This window comes from Eptesicus fuscus, chromosome 7, assembly GCF_027574615.1.
Source record: "Eptesicus fuscus isolate TK198812 chromosome 7, DD_ASM_mEF_20220401, whole genome shotgun sequence".
Lineage (NCBI taxonomy): Eukaryota > Metazoa > Chordata > Mammalia > Chiroptera > Vespertilionidae > Eptesicus > Eptesicus fuscus.
The window spans coordinates 83,881,113-83,905,837 of NC_072479.1; the positions used below are offsets into that span (position 1 = coordinate 83,881,113).

Consider the following 24,725-nt stretch of genomic DNA (forward strand, 5'->3'; position numbering starts at 1 on the left):
CGAGGTGAAGGCAGAGCTCCCCACTCCCAGCTCATTGCTCCGTGTTCCGCCATGGCTCCCTCAGACCACTCCATCTCCTCAGGCTGACGTCTCCACCCACCTTACCGGGGCCCAGGGAGGCAGAAATGGGTGCTGGGGTCAGCCTGGCAGATAGGGAGACGCAACCCTGGCCTCTTCTCTGGGCTCTGGTTTCCAACTTGTCTTCCTGGCTCAGAGGAAGTGAACAGTCTTGATATTATTTTGGTCCTTAGAAAATCCTAGAAATTGTAGGTGTTTTCCTATGTCTGAGTTTTTAAAAGTTATTTTTTTCCATTTAGCTTAGAGCCGTGGTCGGCAAACTGCGGCTCGCGAGCCACATGTGGCTCTTTGGCCCCTTGAGTGTGGCTCTTCCACAAAATGCCACGGCCTGGGTGAGTCTATTTTGAAGAAGTGGCGTTAGAAGAAGTTTAAGTTTAAAAAATTTGGCTCTCACAAGAAATTTCAATCGTTGTACTGTTGATAGTTGGCTCTGTTGACTAATGAGTTTGCCGACCACTGGCTTAGAGTATTCATGTTTCTTCTGTCATTCAGAATATAGTCCTGAATACTGCCCATTCTGGACTGTATTGTACTCCATTGATCTTTCTCTGCACACGGTTTCAAGCTGTTTCTGTCCTACAGTTTATTCTGGGTTCTAGGGACCTTGCAAGATAGCACCTCATTACCATCCAAGATTTAAAAAACTGTAAGCTCCAAGAAGCAGGTAAAGCTTCCCTGGGATATGCTAAGTGAGATCAGCGTTCATCTTACAAACACACCGAAGGCTGTTTCTGACACCGAAGAAAGCCCTCGGGTTTGGAGGAGCAGAGGGAGCCGGTGAGTCCTGTAGGACGTCCCGGCCCAGGGCTCCCCTTCCTCCCCAGCTCGGACTCAGTTCCCCTGCCTGGACCTGTTCCCACACCCCATTCCTTTGCTTCTTCAGTTTTTTCTTCCATTTGAACATTTATGACGTGCAAAGTGCTGCACGAAGTAGCTCTGGTTACTCAAATGGCTTCATTTCCTAAACTCTCATAGCCATCAGCAGCGTTCTGAAGGGCAGGGACGCTGTGGCCATTTCCATCTCCCCGGCGCAGGGTCTGGCACATCCGACGGCGCCATGAACGCCTGCTGAGTGAGTGCTGTCGGGTGTCCCGTCAAAGCCGGCCGCGCCACACGCCTGCCAGGCCGGTGAAACATGCTGGCTAGAACCCTGTTCCACAAACGGGCGGCACCAGGAACCCCGCTGGCAGTGGGAGATGAGCCCGGTGAGGGTGTAGAAAGGGAGTTGCCAGTTTCCGATGACAACACACCGTAACCTGGCGCACACCAGCACTGGTGTTTCCCTGGAGCAGGAAGAGGGTGCCCAGAGAAAAGCCTGTGGGGTGGAAATGGGGTAGGAACAGTAACAACACACAGGCCCGGATTAAATTAGTTCTTTATGTTTGCAACCCATAGCCAGAGCCTTGACAACATTTCATGGAGGCATCAAGGACACGGAGCTCCTTAACATACATACCCCTCCCCTTCGCTCCACATCCTCACTCCACCAGCTACACTAAATAACAGACACTCTCAATTTAAAAAAGCTAAACAAAATAAAATAACTCCCAGTGCAGAGTTCTGGACAGCATTCCTAATAAAACCGTCCCGACATCAGGTATCACTGAGGATTAGTTTGGTTCATTTTGCAAAGGAAACTGCACCGAGGAAAGGGGGAGGTCGGGCAACATGAGGTTTGCAGGCCAGCGGGCTGCCTCACAGCCCCTTCCACCAGCCCGAGCCCGGTCACATCACCCGGCGTCGGTTCCCAGCGTCCTCAGGGTCCGGGTGGCGCCAGGCTCTGTCCCCGGGGAACCGCCGCCTGGCTGGAGGGGAGGAGCCGCTACAGCGTGAGCTCCCGGTCCGGCTTCATGCTGAAGGGCTCCAGCCGCTCGCCCTCGGGCAGCATGCTGTTGAGCCTCTCCATCAGGGGCACGGTCTGGTCTATGCCCATCTGGATGCGGCGGAGGATGGCGGACATTTCGTTGACTTTCTGGATCTGCTCCGCGTATTTGGCATACCTTTTCTGGCGCTCTTGCATGAAGCTAAAGAGAGTTTCTACCGAGAGGTCCATCTGTAGAAGGAAAGGAAGTGAGATGCATTAATCTAGTGCGAGTCCTCTCTGGAGCAAGTCCGGTGGTCAGCGCTCGGCAGGAGGCACAGAGTCCCTCGGGTCAGGTGGGAGCCGGCTAGCTTTAGGGGCAGCAAGCGCTGGGGATTAAAAAACCCCTAGAACCATCATTAGAGGGAGACTAAGAGAGGACTGTCTCGGCTCTGTGTTTTGGGAACATGAGCCGTTTTGTACCTTGTTGAGACCCTGGGATTTCTATCTCGATCTCTCTACATGAAAGAATCCTGGGTTCAGAAATCAGACAGGCCAGGGTCTGAAGCTGGCTCTGCCACGTGAGTTGATAATAATTATGCTTTCTTTCTCAAGGTCTTCATCTGCAAGCAACGGAACAAATCCAGGAGCTGTAGGCTGCTGTGAGGATGAAATAACACCTGCAAACACGTGTAGCGCAGGATCCGGGGTGGCACAGAGGTGCTGTAAACCCCACTCTTCATTTGCCCTCTCTTCCCGGGCGGCTTTCGCTGCCAGGAGCAAAATGCCAACCACGGCTCAAGTCCACTCCCTGTGAGGCAAACTGTGAGGAGCGCTTCGTGCATCCTCTCGCCCAGTTAAACAAACTTGAGGCTCCGGGCTCCCCTTCTGTGACCTCTTTTCTTCCCCTCGTGAAGTTCTTTGGAACCTACCATCTGGATAAAGCAGGGGGAGGGAACCTCTAGCATGTCCGGTGCCTGTACCCCCGCCTGTGAGTAGACCCCACATCCTCTCCCTCCCAGTTTCCTCCCCCGACCAGTGAAGAAACAAATGATCAAAGACTCACACAGCTATCCCAGAGTTCAAGTGCTATGGCTGCCCTTCTCATCTCTCCCAGGAGCACGCCCCCTCCCAACCACAATCGTGCCAAGTGCTGGCATTCCATCAAGCTACCACAGAGCCTCTGCAAATGGCGTGACCAAACAAAATTAACTAACTAACTAACTAACTAACTAACTAACATCGAAGAGACCAAAGCTAACCCCAACAAAAAAGAACCAGTTCTGTTTTCACACTGTCTGTCTGTGGACAGAGGGCTGGTGTCAGAACTCAGTGCTTGATTTCAGGGTTGGTTCCTCCTTTGTTCTGTAATGCCTAGGCCCGTGGTCGGCAAACTGCGGCTCGCGAGCCACATGCGGCTCTTTGGCCCCTGGAGTGCAGCTCTTCCACAAAATACCACGTGTGGACGCGCATGTACAGTGCGATTGAAACTTCGTGGCCCATGCGCAGAAGTCGGTTTTCGGCTCTCAAAAGAAATTTCAATCATTGTACTGTTGATATTTGGCCCTGTTGACTAATGAGTTTGCCGACCACTGGCCTAGGGGACAAAAAGACAGCTAGTGGGAGGGGGTGCAAGGAGAAAACAACAGAACAAAAACCATCTGAGTGGGAAACTCCAAATAATGTGGAAACAGTTTGTACTCTCAGAGGGTTTTGTGCAACCCCATTCAGTCACTCAGCACTCTGGAGGCAGTGAACCAGTAAATGATTGCGTCCATGACAGTCAACCGCCAGGCCTTTCCAGGGCGGCGATTCAATCCAGCACCGAGACACACTCCACTTCTGAGGGGCAGCGGACGATGGGGGAGCCAGTTGGAATCCTCATAAGAACCAGCCGGGTCATGGGACAGCCTGCCAGAATCCAGGACCCTCTCATTTCACTTGACAGGGTCATCCCATCCCCCAACCGCCAACGCAACAGAGGAGACAGGCACATGAGGAGTTTATCATGTCGAAGGCCCTTGGCAATCAGCCCATTCCCCCTGATATTTACTTGATCAGACAGTTTTTACAACCATCTTAGCAAGGTGTTTGCTCAATAGTATATACGTCCCTACACATTTGCGCATCCAGCTGGGTCCCATGTTTAATGTAGCCACAGCTTTAGTTCAGAGCCACATCATGTTTCATGCTTAGGTGGGAATACATCACTCAAGCATGCTATTCATACATGCTTACAGTTTGGCTTTCAAGAGCCAACTGCATAACAGTCCATGGAAGAAAAAAACAACTTAAGGTTGAGTGACCTCCAAGATCTCAGAATGACAGAACCAAGCCTAGAACTCAGATCTCCTCAGTCCAGCATCTTCCTTTTACACGTATTTCCCAAGCAAGAGAGTGCCCCACTGGTGTACATGAGATTGTAGTTGGTACGTGAAATTTCAGTTGGTACATGGCTTGGCATTGAACAACGTCAAAGTACATGATGGAAAAAGTCATTGCCTTTTAAATCTTTTCCCATTCTTTCTGATTGCTACAAGGAAGTCTCAATTTGGTGCAAGTAAGAGTTTAATACCTGGAAAAGTATAGTAAAATTGGTGATACCCATTTCTCATGTCCTTTTCTCTCTTGAGGCAACACTGTTCCTGATCCCTAATCCCTGTCTCTATCTTTGTACGGTCGATGAACCCCAGTACAGACTTATTCTAGCACATCTGACGTGACTTTAGGCAGTAAAGTCACTATCTAATGCAATTCTGGATCTTACCATTGTGACAATCTGGAACTTTTGTTACTCACCTTTCCTATTTCTATTTTTGGGACAAAGATTTTAGAAGCATAAACAGACATGTGTTGAGTACTGTAGGGTGAACATGCAAGGTCATATGAATATAGATACTGAGAACCAAAACTATTCACACCCACACAGCTTACTGTGTACATTAACATGACGTTTCTTTTCCACTGTCTTTGTTAACGTAACTTTACTATTCCAGGAAACTCAGGCCCAGAAAGAGAAATGTTGCAAAAAGTTTGTTTCAGGAACTTCCAGAAACATCATTTAAATGTGAAAAAAAAAAAAAAAAGATTTTCCAATACAGAGAACGCCTATTTATTCTCCACTACCCTTGCCTTGAAATCCTTGTTTTGCCGTAACTAAGTTCTAGTCAGTGGATGTATATGTGGAAGTTGCCCGTGGCAGCTGTTAGCTGGCACACTCTGCTCTCCTCCTTCTCCTCTTCATCCCTTCCTTCACTCTGCTGTGGCCGGAATGTGGATGCAGCTCCCTGAGACCACAAGAATAACTAAGGTCAAATCACTGGATTGGCAGAGCAGAAAGCTAGAGAAGTCTGGGTCCATGAGGAGTTTTGTGGCTGAGAGTAGTACCAGGCATGGGAGAGAAGCATAAACTTCCATTCTATATAAGCCACTGTAATTTTGGGTCTCTGTAACAGCAGCTGAATTTAATCTTTAACTGATAGAAATGAATGAGGTAAAGTTCTTGCCCTCAAGGAACCAAATATTTACTTTCAAACGCATACTTCAAACCTTGTCCTACATATTCATACATTGTTTTTTTGTGGCAGTACATTTCAAAGGACAGGTGAAAAAGGAGGTGAGATGATTTGTGGGTATATCTGTGGGCTTTACCAAAACATTAGATCTCTGCAGAATGTGCTCAAATTTGTTCCCTGTATGGACGGGGTAACCTATTTGCCCACCTGGTCAGTCCACTGCTGGATATGGATCCAAAATATCAGCAAATCAAATCCAGCAATATACGAAAGGATAATGCATCCTAACCAAGTGAGGCTTAGCTCAAGGATGCAAACTTTTACAGCATCTGGCAATCAAAAGTAATCTGCCATTTCAACAGAGCAAAGATTAAAAATCATATAATCACTTCAATAGATGCAAAAAAAGCATTCAACAAATTCAATTATAAAAAATGTCAGCCAACTAGAAACAGAAGAACAACAGTCCTCAATTGATAAAGGGCATCTATGGAAAAGCCACAGTTAGTGGTGAAAGGCACTTTCCCCCCTAAGATCAGGAACAAGGATGTTCACTCTCATCACTTCTATTCAACATGGTACCAGAGGTAAGAGATTTAATAAGTAAGGGCAGAAAAAAGGCTGACATTTTGAGGAATCCAAATAGACACACTGTATCTCTGTTGTTATGACTCATCTCTATTTCACCAGCTTCAAGGCTTTCATAGTCACTCAGATGACAGTTCACCATTGTGTGTTTTTGCTGACAAGTTTTATTTGTGTTCTGAATTTCTGCTACTGAAAAATCTTACCACAGAGTCCAATTACTCAGCCCCAAGTTTCCTGACAGAAACACAGAAACACTTCACACTACGTAATAAGTGAAATCACTACTTGCCTACAAGTCCTACCCTGTGTTTTTATGTTCAGCCATGACAATGAGTAACTATTACCACTGTTTGGTGTTACCCAACATGGTAAAATATAAATATTTATGTGAACGTGCATGTGTATTTTTTTTTAAAAAAAAAAAAACGTTTGAAAGCAGACAGAAGAGCTTTTGTATCTTCTCCAGCTTCAAATTCTTTGTTACATAAAATTTCCCGGTAAAGTAAGCTTTGATGCTGGTTTGGGACAGGTGGGTCTCCTTTGGAAGATGTCTACATGCTTAATGAGATTTCCTTTTCAATCTAAAGGTCATCTCTTCAAAGTAGTGATACATTTTACAAGGGCCTATAGCTTTACTGGTAAGTTAGAAAAGATGCATGATCCAACAATAAGAGAGCCTCATATAGATATTGTATAAGATGGCCAGAAATAAGTTTAATAACTTTTTTTATGGGTCAAAAGAAAAATGAGCAGGTAAACTGTGTCCCACAGTTAACAAAATTCAAGTCTATATGATCAGTAGATTGTTGCTTTTCCTATCCCTAAATTACTTACGTTTACAGGAAATGTTAAAAACAAAAAAGACTGCTTAAGAATTTAAGGAGACTATGTGTTTTTTTTAAAAAATCACACACCTTTATATCCTTTAAAAGCAATGCCCAGTTTTTAATGTGATGTCGCTCAGTTAACTTAAGCCTCAGGGTCAATTTTTATTTGATCCCAATAGATAGTTCACTTTCTCTGTGCTCATTCTCCACCTCAATTCAATGTAAGAACATGAGCTCCTGGGGAGGAGGAGGCCATGGTGAGCCAAGGCCAGCTATCCAAGGGCTATCTGTCCCTCTTCTCACATTCTGAATCCAGTCCCAGCTCTGTTCCTCCCTTGCACGGGCAACCCCTGTGCTCCAAAATGTAACAAATATACAGTAACATACAATTCTGTTCTTTTATTGTAAGATTTTTTTTTTTTTAGCTAAAGGGCTAAAAGGAAAAAATGACAATTCATCCTGTTTTAAACTGTAGCTATCTAAATAATCAATTCTGGGGCCAGTAACAATCTGTAGGGACTTGGCCATGCCTCAAATGCCTATTTGGAGATAGGCATATTACTGATTTTTAGAAATGTAGGTTCACACCCACCCTAAATCCTTGACATGGCTAATAATTCATTACCATAAAAAGATGGAAGGCTAATAGAAACAAAGGATACATGAAACAGACTGACAGCTGTGAGGGAGGTAGGGACTAGTGAAACAAGGTGAAGGAATTAGTCAAAGAACATATAGGCACAATCCATAGACACAGACAATACTATGGTGTTGGCCAGAGGGAAGGGGAGTGGGCTGGGTGCAGGTGGGCAAAGGGGGTGGTGGAAATGGGGACATCTGTAATAGTGTCAACAATAAAAATAAATTAAAAAAAAAAAGAAAGCTTGAATTTAAATTCTACTAGCTGTATGACAAATCACAAACTGAGTCTCAGCTTCTACTTTTTTAAAGTGGTAATAATACCACCTGTCATCCATCCTTCCCATCTGACAGTAGTGTTATGAAGATTATAAATGAGAGGATTTATACAAAAGCAATCTAAAAATAGAAGAGTGCTAATAACAAATTCCATGGAATGGCCAAATCTGCTTAAGAGATTTGTTTTTTCATAATGCTAAAATGAAACTAAGAAATTCTCAGATTATATGACCACATTCAAAGAAAAATATTCATCAAGTGATGAATGGATAAACAAAATGTGGTCTATTTTCATACAATGGAATATTATTTAACCACTAGAGGCCCGATGCACGAAATTCATGCAAGGGGCTCGGCCCTCACAGCTACAGTGGCTTGCCTCGGCCCTCCCAGCTCCTGCTTTGTCCAGTCTAATTAGCATATTACACTTTTATTATTATAGATAACTAGAGGCCTAGTGCACGAAATTCGTGCATGGATAGGGTCCCTAGCGGCTGCTGGCCGGGGCCTCCCTTCACACCTGCCTTGGCCTGGCACCACCCACTCACCTGCTCCACCATCCTGCTGTGGTCCTGCTCTTGTTGGGGCCCATTGGGGCTGGCAGTGCCTCCACTGCTGCCCACTGCCAGGGTTGCGTCACTGATGCCTGCCATGTTTCGCGCCACCCCCTGGTGGTCAGCGCACGTCTAACTCCCAGTCGGTCAAACTCCCGCCCATAGGGACAATTTGCATATTAGCCTTTTATTATATAAGATAAGGAATGCAACTGACAACATTTGCAACAAATGCAAGGCTGCAACATGGATGAGCTTTGATAATATCGTGCTAAGTGAAAGAGGCCAGACACAAAAGGCCACATATGATTCCGTTTATATGAAATGACTAGACTAGGCAATCCACAGATATAGGAAGCAGATTAGTGATTATTATGGAATAGGAGAACAGGAGATGGGGAGTGATTACTAATTTATGGGGGTTTCTTTTTGGGGTGATGAAAGTGTTCTGAAATTAGACAGTGGTGTTGGTTGTACAACTATGTGACTATACCAAGAACCATTGAACTGTACACTATAAAAGGGTGAGAGGTACCTCAAAATCGAGATCTCAGCCACCTCCTGGAACCTTTTTTGCCTGTATGTAAACTGACTCCACAATGACCACTGAGGAGAGAGAGGGAGACAGAGAGACAGAGACAGAGACAGAGACAGAGACAGAGAGAGAGAGAGAGAGAGAGAGAGAGAGAGAGAGAGAGATTGCCTCCTGCAGGCACCCGGACCAGGCTAGGGCCGGGGATCAAACCACAACTCAATTGCGTGCCCTTAACTGAGGTTCGTGCCCTTAATGTTCTCTGGGATGCCTCTCTCTGACACAATGGGCAGGTGTTTTCATTAATTGCATCACAGGCCAATTGTTACCAATTATCCCACACTGTTGAAGCTACCCTGTTTCTGAAGACAACAGTTTGCAATGACAGCTTACAAGAGTAAACTCTTGCTATTTATTTTCATATCACACCTTTGGCGGATAAGGCACACAAGAAGGGAAACTTCTCTGGAAAACCTCAGTCCACATGGTCTCAAAAACAAAAACTGAAATCCATACTACTGGGACTGTGTCTTTAGTAATCTATGTACATCACATTAGGATGACTGGGTAGGCAGAACACAGTCTATATCAATCGGTAATTCCCTAGTTATTTTAATTACTGTAATAAAATAATGTATAGCAGTTACAACTACTATTAATTATCTATTAAATGTTAGGCATTGTACTATGTACTACACTGAGTGGCCACATTATTATGATCTCTGAATGCATAATAATCTGGCCACTCAGTGTATATCCTATATAATAAAAGGCTAATATGCAAATTGTCCCCTCGACCAGGAGTTCGACCAGCAGGCAGGCCGGCCAACCACCCATGTCCCCTCCCCCTGGCCAGGCTGGCCGGACCCCACCCATGCACGAATTCATGCACCGGGCCTCTAATATATATTTAAACCCAGGCCTCTTCACCAAATCTTTGCCTATCTTTTCTACAGAGCTCATTAATTCAAATGTCAATTCATTTCACTGAAATACATACCGTATTTTCCGGCGTATAAGACGACTTTTTAACCCAGGAAAATCTTCTATACGCCCAGTTGTCTTATACGCTGGAAAATACGGTACCATGTTGAGCAATATGTTCAATACGTTTTTGAAATCCTAAATAGATGGACTTAGCAACTTTTAGTTTTCAAGTGCAGTGAAAGAAGACTTTTGTTTCTAATTTAACCACCAATATTTAATTTCTTAATAACAAAAACAACAAATTAGCAGACAAATTATAAAAACAAAACCAGAGAGAAGATTAAAGGGATAAACTATCTACTAGCAGATCAATTTGAACAACATTTTCACTGGCAAAGTCTGTTTGCACACTTTGTACTCGGACATTTCACTTGTCCAAGCATTTCATGATTCTTGACTTCACGAAGGGGGCTTTGAACATAGAACTTTAGAGCGGCAGGGGTCCCGAGAGAGCATTTGATCCCACCCCTCTCACTTTACCAGACTAACTCCAAAGTGGTAAAGACATTATTTGCCTAAGTCTACGCCAGGGCGGGACTCCACATCTCCTGAGTCCCAGGGCCACCACACGACTTTCCTGTCAACTATCCCGTGCACTAAGTTGGCCAGTGACATTTCCTTTCCTGTAGCTAGTTCTATCCTGTCGGATGGATTACAACTGTGTGTGAAAACTGTGATCTAAAACAGTGTTTTTCAATACACCATTTCTGGATATAAGGAAAACAAAGTATCTACTACAGATGAATGTCAAAATCAACTGATAAGGTCAAAACAAAACATCTCCATGTCCATTAGGAATAGAACCTGCTCAGGTGGACCTAGATCTGCAACCAGGAAGCGATCGGTCAAAACTGTGCGGTTTCTGCTTCCCCTGGAATGACATAAGCCTTCTCCAGCTCCTTGTTAGCTTGCCATTTCCTGTTGCTCAACGGCAAACAATGGGCAGACTGTCGCCAGTGTTTTCATTAATTACAACACGGGCTGAATGGTGTGGGTTACCACATAGTGGACATTTTGAAGTGACCCTGTTTCCTTTGTTCAAACAATGTATCTGTCTCAGCAAAGGAACAAATTTTATTTGGGTCTTTAAGAGAACCGAGAGATACCAGGACCTCAGGAATTTGAATTGCATCACTCTGTTCCAATTATTGTTTTATGGCTTGCCCAACTTCCCCTTGTGCCTTCTTACCCTTGGCAGTTATGTCTAGGCAAGGAGGTGGGAAAGAAATCTCAAAACCTTCAAGCAGTTTCCCAAAGCTAAATATGTTAGTCAGGCAGATTCCCCTCTCCCGCAAACCCCGCCTCTTTATCCCCCTTCCCCCCCAAAAAAAATAGGGGGGCCGGGGAGGGACACTGAAAGGCAGAACATCAGGAAAAGAAAGAGATCAGGGTAAACGGCGGGCTGGCTGGAGGGCAGAAATCCCACTCCTCCCTCCCCCTTGGGAGAGCTTTCCCTGGACTCTACGAAGACATTAGTCCAGGGCACTCTGACACCTCAGATCTTCTGCCTCCTTGACAAGTCCCCGTTCTGCTTTCTAATTAAAGACCCCCTTCCTCTGCCTTCCTTCCAGCGTGGGGCTGGGGAGGTATGACGCCCCTTGGCGCAGGTCCGCTCCCTGGCTCCCCTGACTGCCCCTCTCCGTCCACCTCCATGACTGCCATAGTCCTCAGAGATCCTTTCACAAGAAAGTGAGCGACGGGGAGTGTAGAAAAGGTGGCCTCAGCGTAGGGAGAGCTGGCATTTTAAAGGTGTAAATCTGGGGTCATCGGGGTTATTTTTTAAGGTGGGGCTGCATCCTATAAGGATCACTTTTGAAATATAAACATATACTGTGAAACCAGGAAGGAAATATGATAAAGGGATATTGGGTCCGGGAAAGTTAGCATTAGGTACAAACATGGAGAGAGGCTGGCAAGTAAAAGCCCTTGCATAAAGAATCAAAGAGAAAGAAAAAAAAAAAAACTGCCGTAGAAAGCATTTGGAATCTCAAATGTGGGTTTTAGGTCCGGGTTGAGTCCCAGCTCCACTACTTAACAACTGTGTCACCTTGAATGGTTGCCCTTTTGGGTCTCTGAACCTTGGCTTCCTTATCTGTCATACACAGATGATAAGGTATGTAACATGTCCATTCCAGACCTGGCACATGGTAAACATGTAAAAAATGACGGCAGCATTATTACTACTACCACTTCTACTTCCGTAGGAGACGTGTGCAGAAGCCACGCTGGCAGATGGAGTGGGTGGATGAAGAAGAAAACCTGGGAGCCACATCAGTGACCTGGACTCCCCTTCCCAGTGCCAGGATCAAAGGGAAACGAAAGTCAGTCTGTATGACCTCAGTGACACATTCAATAGTTTAAACCTGAGCGGAGGTGATTAAACAGCGTAAAACTGGACTAGTTATGTGCTCTACAATTCCCTTACTTAGGAACCCCAACTATCCATGAACACAACCCCTTTTTTGACTCAGAGAGAACAGGCCTTGGTGTGGAGATAAATATTTTACAGCTGAAATCCTCTAACTTATGCCTAAAGAACAAACAGGTGACACTGACTATGAGGAGGAGATGATGATGGTGATGACGATGACAATGACACGAAGATACTATGTTGGGATCCCATATCCCACTTGACACAGAGTGTGTGCTCCTAAACCCTGTGCCGGATGACCTAGCCTGACATGGGAGAGCCTGACCTGTAAATCCAGGGGCTCCTACCGTCACCCGCACAGAGCTGGTGTTCATCATCGCTACACAAACTCATCCAGCAAACAAACATCTCCTGAGCCCGGGGGGAGGAATGAGGCAGGGACCCCTTCTTAAAAAATTTCTTTTTCTAATTTATTGAGTTTAGAGAAAGAGGAATGGAGAGATGGAGAGAGAGAGAGAGAGAGAGAGAGAGAGAGAGAGAGAGGACTGATTTGTCATTCCACTTATTTATGCATTCACTGGCTGCCTCTTGCATGTGCCCTGACCGCGGATTGAACCCTTGGTGCATAGGGACGATGCTCTAACCAACAGCTACATGGCCAAGGCCAGGAGATGCCTTCTGAAACCAATGGGGACCAGGAATGACTCATGGATAGGCTGCTGGCTATACTGATGGGAGTACAGGGTTCATCAGGCAGAGACGAAGAGCAGATTCTAGCAGCAGGCAGCATAGTAGAAGGCATGGGCAGGAGTGGAGACCAAGGAGCAGTCTGACTTTAGTGGATGTGGGAGACTACAACTATGATTATTATAAGACTACAGGCCCGGTGCACAAATCTGTGCATGGGTGAGGTTCCTGGGCCTGGCCGGCTGGTGGGGAGGGGCGCGGGGGAGGCGGGGAGGGAACAGACCGCGGGAGGTTGGCTGGCTGTGGGAGGTTAGCTGTGGGAGCGCACTGACCACCAGGGCACAGCTCCTGCATTGAGCATCTACCCCTTGGTGGTCAGTGTGTGTCATAGCGACCAGTAGTTCTGCTGTTCAGTTGATTTGCATATTAGCGTTTTATTACATAGGATAATGTCTTATTATGGGCAAGGCCTCTAATTCAATTTTTTTTTTAGGTAGTTAATGGGAGGGGCAGAATTTTTACTTGAGCCTGAAGCTAAAATTGCCCTTAGCTCAAAAATCTGCATACCACTGAGACACATGTTGGTGAGGCTCATTCTGAACCTCCACACTGTTCTATTATGTGTATAAGTATTGGGAACCATCTTATCTCTTTAGTGAAAGGAACCTTTTGTTATGTTACAATGACTAACTTTATCTCATGAGTTGTGTTTTGGCTTCAAGCCTGTATCCAGTATTCATGCAGCAACTTCAGCTCTTCTGTTCAATATTTACCTGGCATATCTTTTATTTTATTTTCTCTAAATCTTTCTAGATTTTTATGTATTAGATAGGAATAGCCCATGGACACAGACAATAGTCTGGTGAAGGCCTGGAAAGGGAGGGTGCAGGGTGGAGGAGATCAATGGGGGGGAAAAACACACTAAAACAAAGGAACATCTGTAATACTTTCAACAATAAAGATACATTTTAAATAAAGAAAAATATCTTAGTTGAAAAGAGTTTTATGTGAAATAATGTAAGCAATTGCTCTACACTGTACTTTATATTCTCAACTCCTCTCAAAGAGATATTAATTGACCCTATGTTCACTTAATATTAATTGATCCTATGTTCACTGACTGCAGGACTGACTTCCGTCACCCCGACCCAGCACTGACTGCCACGGGGGCTAAGATCAGACCCTGCTTTTCTCTCCCGGCCTCTGTCTGGGCCTGATCGCAGCCCCCTCGCCAGTCAGTGCTGGGTCACTGAGGCGCCTGCAGCATGGCAGTCAGTGCTGGGTCACCAGGACTGACTTCCACCATGCCGACCCAGCACTGACTGCCACGGGGACTGCGATCAGACCCTGCTTCTCTCTCCTGGCCTCTGTCCAGGCCTAATCACAGCCCCCTCAGCAGTCAGTGCTGGGTCGCTGAGGCGCCCGCAGTGCGGCAGTCAGTGACTGCAGGAAGGACTTGCGGTGTTCGGTCGAGCCTTTGGCTGTTTTGGACATTATGAACCCTGGCTCTTTATACATATAGATAGATGGAAAAGCAAGTGAGTGACTGGTCTCAGCAAGGGTGAAGGAGTGAATGGATGAGGTACCTTAGGATGGAGGAAGAAAGCACTGCTGAATCTATGCTGAAATGGTGCCACAAACACTTCTACAGATTAATATCACCTCCTCCTTGGTCTTATTGCATTTGAAACAAATGACTCTACTCCCTAAAATAATCCTTTCAGTCACATAGCCCCTAGCCCTGCAGAGTACATGCACACTCATTATCCCATTTGCTCTGGACTTCACGTTGGTGACACCTAACTTTCTGTGTGAGCAATTTCTAGTAATGGTTTGCTATAACCTAAACAAGTAATAAGCTCTCTACTCACGTGTAGAATGAGAACTGTGGAGTACATCTGAGGTCTTATAATTAAAGTACAGCCTGTCAATATGGGCAGAAAAACGTTAACTGTTGCCTCAAGCTCTAGGAACACATCCTAGAGAGAAATCCTTTGGATTTGGAACCTGAAAGAATTAGATATCTTTTTAAAAAGAGTATCCATCTACAAGTGTCTTCCCAACTAACAACAGAGATAGCAAGTAGGTTTTTAGTCCAAAATATCCAGATAAGTATGAGAATAACTAGATTGTAAATCATGCATAGAATCTTGGGTACTGTGATTGTAATTGGTCCAAAAATTTGATAAATTTTAGGAAAAGACAGAGTTTTGACGAAGAGTCTCCGGGCTTGCTCTTTATATTAAAAGTTCCTTTCTTTCTAGTAAGGCCTTCCAGGCCCACTCTACCTAAAATCTGCACCTCATTGAAATTTCAAATCCCTTTCTTGTTTTACAGTTTTATCCTTGGCACTTATCTGACATGATATATATTTTACTTTTTTACCTTGTTTATTGCCCGTTCCCCAGTGAATGCAAGGCCTATGAGGAAAGGATCCCATTTTGTTCAGTGACACATCCTCACACCTAGAACAGAGCCTGGCACAGAGCTGAATGGGTTCATAAATGAAATAGACAGGTAACAGCACATGCATACAAAGTTTTGAAAGGCCTAGTCTTAATTATAATGGTGTGTCCTAATTTTTTCACTTAATGTTAAAAGTTTAAGGGTTTCTTTTTTGTTTTGTTTTATTTGTTAATCCTCACCCAAGGATATTGATTTTTTTTTTTTTAGAGAGAGGGAGGGGGAGAGACAGAAAGAAACATCCATGTGTCTACAACCAGGGCCGGGATTGAGTCTGCAACCAAGGTACGTGCTCTTGACCAGAATCAAACCCGGGACCCTTCAGTCTGCAAGCTGATGCTCAACCCACTGTACCAAACTGTCTAGGGCAAGGGTTTCTTAATATTACTTGGTTTTCATTGATGGGAGGACTTAAAACAAGTAAAATTTACCATGGAACCTTGCACCAGCTATTCTTAATCTTAAAGTTGGGCTGTAGATGCATTTTAGGAATGTAAGTTCAAGGATAACACAGATGCTCAAAATTTAGTATAACCCTGGGCACACATATAGACTACATTTCCCAGCCTTCTTTGTAGTTATCCATGGGATTGAGTTTAGCCAAAGTGATATACAACACTTACAGGTTTGGTCCTACTCTCTTGCCCCTCCCAACTACTGGATGCTATGAGCAATGTGGTCTTTGTGTATGGCAGAACCACAGATGGGAGGATCCTGGAATCCTGAATTCAAAGGAGGAGAGTCACCTAGTAACCAGAACCACCCACCTTGAATATGAGCAAGAAATAAACTTATGTTGTATTTGAGCCATTACACATCTCTGAGTCTAATTACAGATGCAGTATAGCCTACCCCACCTAATACAACACTCACAACCTTTACTTTTTCTAATAAAAGAAAGTTTATACTGAAATAATTGCAGGATATATTAAATTGTTCACTTAACAAACATTTATTAAATGTTCCTATGTGCCAGGCATTGTTCTCAGCACTGCAGCAATGCTCAGATTTGCTAAAATTCCTTGTTTTTCTTCCCTGAAAGAGATACAGGACAGGGAATATCTCTTCCCAGCCCTACTTCTAATCCTATAACCCATGTGCCCTGAATACTGCTTACTAGCTGGCTTACGGATACCAGTTACTCTGCCATTCCTCACAAGAGAGGCGGCTACATGGAGCTTCTACCACTGCCCGCTGTGGTAGACTGAAAACGAGCTGGGGTGGGAGAGGACCAGGGGCTCTAGTTCCTGGCACCTGCAGCCAGTACTAGGAAAGCTGGCAGCGCCAGCTGTCTAGGGGCCACGTCTAGGGCAGGTGAACTGGGGGGAAGTGGGGCTGCTGTTCACACATACTCCTGTGTCAGTATCCAGAATCTGAATGGAGTTAAATCTCAGAGCAGTCAAATAACTAGGCTTTGCTCAGGCCTCGCCAAAAAACACAAGCCTACATTTCCAAAAGGCGAGTAATAAACTTGGTTGGGCCCTCCTCCAGGATCTCTGCCTTTTGGCGAGGCAGTGCTGCTGTGACGGAAGTGTGGGGCCGGGCGGAAGGAAGTAGTGTACGGCAGACTTACAGCCAGAAGCAGCCCAATCCCCACCTCTACTTCCTGTCACCCAAGGCACCAGTTGTGTTTCTTACCGAGAAGAAAGGTTGCCCAAAGGACAAAAGGGGGGGAGGGGGGGCGCACTATAATTACACTGTAAGGTCTCAACCTGAATTTCACACCAAAGTCACTTGTAAGATAGAAAGGGAACCCAAAACTGTCTTGAAATGCCTTGCCCTCAGTATTTCAGCAAAAAGAAGCCCAACATCTGAATGCTCTTATCAAAATTTATAGTTTTAATTAAACACTTCCAATCCATTTTATAATCTGAGGTCAAACATGCAGCAACCAATGCCAGAATATGTTTAAAAGCAGCAACAGAAATCTAACAATGTTGTCACTTAAAGGAGATTCACAGTTTAAGGTGATAGGCAGAGTTTCACCCTGGCTGGTGTGGCTCAGTTGGTTGGACCATTGTCCTGTATACAGAAAGGTCTCAGGTTCGATCCCCCGTCCTGGTGCGTACAGGAGGCAATCAATGTATCTCTCTCACATCAATGTTTCTCTCCCCCCTCCTTCTCTAAAAATCAAGAAAAACACATCCTTGTGTGAGAATAAATAATTAGCAACAGCCTCACCTAACCAATGGTTCACAAAACCGGGCTTTTACCTGAAGGAGGTCAGAATGAATGCGAATACCAGATCAGGCACCGATTCTCTGCAACACTGTGAGCAATGGATTAACCTTGATCAGTCTCTCCCCCGGTCTCATGGGAGGAGGCATGGTACAGAAAGTCAGGTCAGACACTTGGAAGATGGTTCCAGGTAGTTCTTAAATATTACTGTATTGTCAACAGAAAGAATCCCTGCCTGGCTCTGTGTACTGACTCCTGAAAGGGTAGCCCACCCCTTCAAACACCAGCTGAATGCCTACTACATGAAAAGCAATAACTGAAAATGAAGTGAAAGATCCCAAAGAAGCAGACATAAGTAGCATGGTAAAGCAGAAAAGAGCACTGGAATCAGAGACTCAACTAATATCATCTTAATCATTACCTAAGAGAACAACCTTGGGCAAGTCCCAAATAAACTCCAAGGGCCTTGGTTTTCTTTATTTGCGCAATGAAAGAACTAAGTTAGAGCAACTTTAGGGTCTCTTTATAACCGTATGTGATCATATGACTTTTTTTTTTTTTTTTAAAGTATGTTTTATTGATTTTTTACAGAGAGGAAGAGAGAGGGATAGAGAGTTAGAAACATCGATCAGCTGCCTCTTGCACAACCCCTACTGGGGATGTGTCCGCAACCAAGGTACATGCCCTTGACCGGAATCGAACCCGGGACCCTTGAGTCCGCAGGCTGACGCTCTATCCACTGAGCCAAACCGGTTTCGGCCATATGACTTTCTAAGGAATGCAACTCTTACCTGTTCATCTGAACCTCCCCTTCAATGCTTCATATTAGTTTATGCTAAAATAGCCTGCTTATCAACACACATAAGAATGACAAACTCTGAGACTATCAGAATCATATCATGAACTTAGTTTCAAGGCCCCTAGGCCAGCACATAATAACTGTAACAAAATAGCCCTAGAGGCTTTATCTTCGTTAAAAGGCATTCTAATTTATTTACACATTGATAGCTACTAGAGTGAGACGGAACCGCGATCTAGGTCAGTGACAAGAACTGCTCCAACTCTCTCAACCGTGTCTTCCTGGGGCTGTGGACTTGCCACCAGCCTTCCCTCCGCCTTCCCCGGCCCTCGGGGAAAGCACCCACGTTAGGAGGACACATGCTTCCTTACCTTCCATTTAACCCACATTTCAGTGACAGATGTGACCTAGAACTGAAAGTGTCTGCCCGTCAACTCAAATCCTTAAGTAGAAATGATGGGCTCTCACAAAAAATCACCTAAGTGATAAGTGATATACCCACAGCCTAGAGGCCAAGAACTAATCATGTGTGGTCATCCAGTCTCACATTTCTTGTGACCCGTGTTCCCTAGGTTCCAGTATGCTACTCACAAAGCAGAAGAAACAGTTAAATTTACTACAAAAATTCCAAAAATTGCATATACATGGCATGAAAGGAATCATGCACGGTTTCAAGGAAACCAGAATGAGCTAACTATTTAGTTCTTTATCACACTTGATTATTGAGGGTATTATTTAAAATGAGCCACTATTTAGGCTGCTGCTGTATCAAGAAACTTCATATGGGCCAGTTCATGGCCATAAGGTTAGGCTTTTCTCTTCAAGTCATTTATTTATATTTAAAACAAATAATAAGAGCTAACACTCCAGTGTTTACCATACGGCAGACAGGGTCCTAGGTACTTAACATACGGAAACTTGTTTAACTCTCACAGAAACCTTACTGACATGGATACTATTCTTATCCTCATATAACAGGTAAGGGAACTGAGGCTCAGAAGGATTAAGTAACTTGGCTAAGGTCACAGAGCTAGTTAGAGGCAGTGCCAGGACTTGAACCTGGGCAATGAGGCTCTGGAGTTTGCACTCAGAACCACTACACTAAATCACCCAAGGATACAAGGTAGCCTAACCGGTTTGGCTCAGTGGATAGAGCATCGGCCTGCGGACTGAAGGGTCCCAGGTTCAATTCCGGTTAAGGGCATGTACCTTGGTTGTGGGCACATCCCCAGTGGAGGGTGTGCAGAAGGCAGCTGATAGATGTTTCTCTCTCATCGACGTTTCTAACTCTCTATCCCTCTCCCTTCCTCTCTGTAAAAAATCAATAAAATATACTTTAAAAAAAAAAGATTTATGTGACCAAAACAAGAAAATAATCCTTTTTTTTTAAAAAAAAAAAAAAAGGGATACAAGGTAGAGGTTTTCCCCTCGGCTGAGCCCTCGGTGACTCCCAGTGCTCACAGCTGTACTACTCCCCAGTGGTCACTCCCAACAAATGACCTCCCCTCTTCTCAGAGAGAATACACAGGCTCCTCAGGTGTGACTGATCTGTACCAGGCATCCTCTTTTTATAAGCCTACTTATTTCCTTCCTTTTCTCTCAAAATAAAGAACCCCATGGCTCCAAATCCTCTCCTCTCTTGTTCCCTCAGGGATGTTGCTGTATGAATCCCCTTTTTATCTTTCATCTTTTATCTCTTCTGTCTCTTCCCCCTTAATCTGTAAACATGTTCAAGTATACCATCTACAAAAATAAAATTAAAAAAATAAAATAAATAAAAATAAAAATAAATCCTTTAATCTTCATCCACTTTTAATTCCATAATTTTGCCACTGTCTCACTCTATGACCCTGGTTAAACTGCTTACTTTCTCTAGCAGGCTTGAATTTCTGCATCTAAATAATGATGGCACTGGACCAGAAGGTCTCCAAGTTCCTTCCGACTCCAACATTCTGTGGTTCTTAATGTAGAGAAGCTTTCTTGGACCAAGTTTAGTTTCTCTACTGTCCCATGAAGCCCCAAAGTTAATTTCCTTCTGAGACTGTCAAGCTGTTTCCCAGCCAGCAATGCTCTGCTCTTTCTCTCCATTCATTTCCCGAATACTGGTATGCCTTTAAGACCCAGCTTGAACCTCACCTGTTCGTGGACCGCCTGATCTTTAACGCTTAGAGAACTTCAATCATAAACCGTAACTGAGTACTCTCCATCGACAGCGCCTTATCTTTCATATTACTGTTCCCTCACCTAGATAGCTCTCAGTGAGCAGGGACCAGGTCACATTTCTCTGCAGCCCCTAAAGGACCTCACACTAAGTAGGTCTGCAATAGCTGCTCAGCAGTGCGAGCTGGCTGGCTGAGGGGCCATCCTGCAGCCATTAAGAAAACTAGTGGTCAGTGTATATTACAAGATTCCCTGATTGTGAAGGAAGACCATCTCTATCTTCCACTTCTCTCTCATACACACCTTTATAAAACATTTGTCATTCAAGAGCATCATCCAAATTTAGCAACAGGAAAGCTTAGCTAACTCCTTGCTTTTCTCTTAGCATAATCAGACTAGGACATGGTCATGTTTCCCTTTGACCCAAACTTACGTGATCACAAGCCCTGTAACTTTATAGGCCTCTGGGTACTGCGGGCTCCACACTTCCACTAATACACATGCTCCATGCTTATTAAGTTCCCTTACTTTACAACACACATAGCATTAGGTTACTTCCTCACTCTGGCAACCAAATTTCCAGGAAACATCTGGAATAATATCAGAGAGTTGGTATTTGATCAAAACTACATCCTCAACTTTATTCATTTGGAAATGACTAATTTCAACCCTTAGGTTTGAACTGAGCACAGATGGATGTGTGTTTCAGGAGTTTGCCAGCACTTTTTAACAGAGGCAACAAATCATCAGTGAGAACTCTGAAACAGTGCCTACCTCCTCTGCTCCAGGACAGTGGTCGGCAAACGCATTAGTCAACAGAGCCAAATATCAACAGTACAACGATTGAAATTTCTTTTGAGAGCCAAATTTTTTAAACTTAAACTTCTTCTAACGCCACTTCTTCAAAATAGACTCGCCCAGGCCGTGGTATTTTGTGGAAGAGCCATACTCAAGGGGCCAAAGAGCCGCATGTGGCTCGCGAGCCGCAGTTTGCCGATCATGGCTCTAGGAGAACTATGGAGGTACTGCACAGCACTGTGAGTACTGTTCCGGGTTTTCCAACAACCCTGGGTAACTACTGATGACTCAAAGTAAACCCCATAGTTCCTCAAACAGAGTTAGCTCAGCTTAATTTTTTAAATGAAAGCTCCAGAACACTGGTTCTCAACATTGGTTACGGATTCTACTTTCTATTTATTTATTTAAGTTTTTTAAAAATATGTTTTTATTTATTTTAGAGAGACAGGATGGGAAAGGGAGATAAAAACATTGATGAGAGAGAAACATCGATGAGCTGCATCCTACATGCCCCCTACTGGTGCATGAGATGATGCCCAACCAATTGAGGCACACCAGCCAGGTGTTTTTTCAAAAAATTGTTTATTGATTTTTTTTTATTTTGAGAGAGAGAAGGAGAGAGAGAGAGAGAGAGAGAGAGAGAGAAGAGAGAGAGAGAGAAACATCAATTTGTTATTCCACTGACTTATGCATTCATTGGTTGCATCTTGTATGTGCCCTGACCGGGGATTGAACCCACAACTTCGGTGTATCAGGAGGATGCTCTAACCAACTGAGCTAGTAGGCCAGGGCCTCTACAGCACTTTCATAAATACCAGTGCGCTCAGCTTCCTCCCTTCCCCACCCACCACCATTCAAATATTTCAATCTAACTGGTTTAGAGTAAGACTTATACATCAGTATTTTCTTAAAAAGCAGCTCAGCTATACTGAATGAAGGTATTATTCTTAAATATATTAGGTATGATAACAGCATTGTGGGCTGTGTTTTTTAAAAGGAGTTCTTCATTGGTGGAAAAACTGGTGAAATTCAAATAAGATCTTTGTTTATTGTAACAGTGCTAATTTCCTGGTTTTGATCATTGTATTTAGGATTCTGTAAGATGCTCACTTTAGAGGAAGCTGTGTGAGGGGTATACAGGAACTCTCTGAACTACTGTTGTGACTTTTCTCTAAGTCTAAAATTGACTCAGATTAAAAAGTTTTTTAAAAAGAGTTCTTTACTTTTAAAGATACGTACTTAAATATTTATGAATGAAATTATATGCTTGAGACTTACTGCAAAATAGACCAGTTGAGGAGGTGACAGGGAGTGGGTAGGGTATGGATGGACCAGGAGTGTTGACATGTTCATGCCTGCAGTAGGTGGGCGCTGAGTACATGATGGTTCACAGTATTTATCTACTTCAGGGTGTGTGTAAAACTTTCCATCATATATACTGGAGGGAAAAATTCCCAGGTGATTCTGACACATATTCAGGGCCAAGAAACACTGCTCTGAGTCTTGAAAATGTATAATGAGAAGCTCTGTGTTGTACTACCAGCTACAAACTACTTTACCCAGCTCTTTAAGAATGAGCTGTCAATCTTTCTTACTACACTTTCCTAAACTACAGAATGACAGATATGGATTAGAGAATCTTTCAAAAAGAAAACAAGAAGCATTAAAAGTTGTATTTTTCTAAAGTCGTCTCTCTGAAAGTTAATATCACAGTTAATTTCTAACACAATAGTAAAAAATGGTCAAGTCTTTCTTATGTCTATAAGGGCATTTCCCAAAGAAGTTTCTTTAAAAACGCTATTTCTATAAGATGTTAATAGATGTTACCTAATATAAGGGTTCTGAGATCAAAAAGTTTGAACAGTGCTGGTTTATTGTAAGATTCCTAAGAACTTTTAACAAGAAAATATGCATTGTGACTTTCCAAGGCAGTGATGGAATATGCAAAAAGTTTGATCTTCCTTACATGAATTAGTGCTATAGAACTTATTTTGGAAAATAGTCCTGTAGATCAGTGATTTCCAAATCCCAGGTAATGGAGAATGGCTGCAGAATCACTTGGTAAACTTATTAAAATAATGATTCACAAACCACAAACTAGATTATTAGGGGGACAAGATAACTCACTATTAAAACAAACAAAAACCCAAGTGATTCTAATGCAATCATGGTTGGGACTGGAAGCTATGTAGATCATAATGTAATAAAATAATTGATACCATTTGAAAGGCCACATCAATACCAGCCAATATGAAAGGTCATATTTCATAGTCTACCAAGTAAGACTTTCATATATGTATACATTTTATGAAAGATAGGTGCTAATATCCTGGAAGTGGTGGCAAATTTAAATCTATCAATATAACTGACGACTACTTTGCCATTTTAAGGATGTACTATGTTCATTTCCAATAAATAATTAATTTGCTGTGATTCACAACCTTTTTTACTTGTGTGTTACCACATGTCAATCTTCTTCTCTGGCCTGAGTCAATGACCAGAACTATTTTGTTAAACAACAGGGGGTGCCATTCACATAAGTGGTTTCTCCAAGATGGAGCTCTTGACCTTTTCTTTTCTTTATATGACATACTTTAAGGTGTCAGGAATATACACCCCTTCTTGAGTGAAAACTTTGGAAAATGTATTTACTTATACCTTCATGCACCCAGAGCTGTGCCATGCAATGGCCCGGTCAATGATACTTTTCAGTGCTTAAAAGAAGTACCTGCTTACTGTTATTAATAATTACTCAGCTTCCTACCATGCTCTTTAGTTACCTTGTTTCTTTCCTTACAAAACCTTGTGGGTCAATTGCTTCCATTCAATAAGAATTACTGAGCTTTTCATGTGTTAACACAGTGAAAAATATAATTTTTAGGAAGATGTCAAGACTCCTGCTCTCAAAGAACTGATACCCTCTTTGAAAATAAAATACAAATTACATAAAGGAACAAGCAAAAGTGATTGTGAAGATATAATGTTAGCTAGAGCAAATTAGTATGGCAGGATTTTACACATACTAGTAAGAGCTAACCCTTACTTTAAATAAGTCAGTCAGAGGAAGATAAATAACATATGATTCCACTTACAAGTAGAATCTAAATAACAAGAATAAATGAACAAACAAAATAAAAACAGACTCATCGATGCAGAGAACAGACTGATGGTTGCCAGAGGGGAGAGGAGTTGGGGGACTGGGTGAAAAGGGTGAAGGGGGTAAGCACAGATTGGCCCTAACCGGTTTGGCTCAGTGGCTAGAGCTGAGGGTCCCAGGTTTGATTCTGGTCAAGGGCATGTACCTTGGTTGCGGGCATATCCCCAGCAGGGGGTGTGCAGGAGGCAGCTGATCAATGTTTCTCTCTCATCGATGTTTCTAACTCTCTATCCCTCTCCCTTCCTCTCTGTAAAAAATCAATTATAATATATATATATATATATATATATATATATATATATATATATATAT

General features: G+C 43.5%; 1 protein-coding gene across 2 annotated transcripts in view; it reads right to left on the reverse strand.

Moving 5' to 3' along the window:
• Positions 1-1,436: 1,436 nt before the first annotated feature.
• Positions 1,437-24,725, reverse strand: part of BORCS5 (BLOC-1 related complex subunit 5) — a 76,171-nt gene continuing 52,882 nt past the window's right edge. For both annotated transcript variants that reach the window (XM_028143945.2, XM_008140419.3), the window contains exon 4: positions 1,437-2,131. In XM_028143945.2, coding sequence (XP_027999746.1) covers positions 1,901-2,131 — 231 coding nt within the window. In that variant the 3' untranslated portion in view covers positions 1,437-1,900. The remainder of the gene's footprint in view (positions 2,132-24,725) is intronic.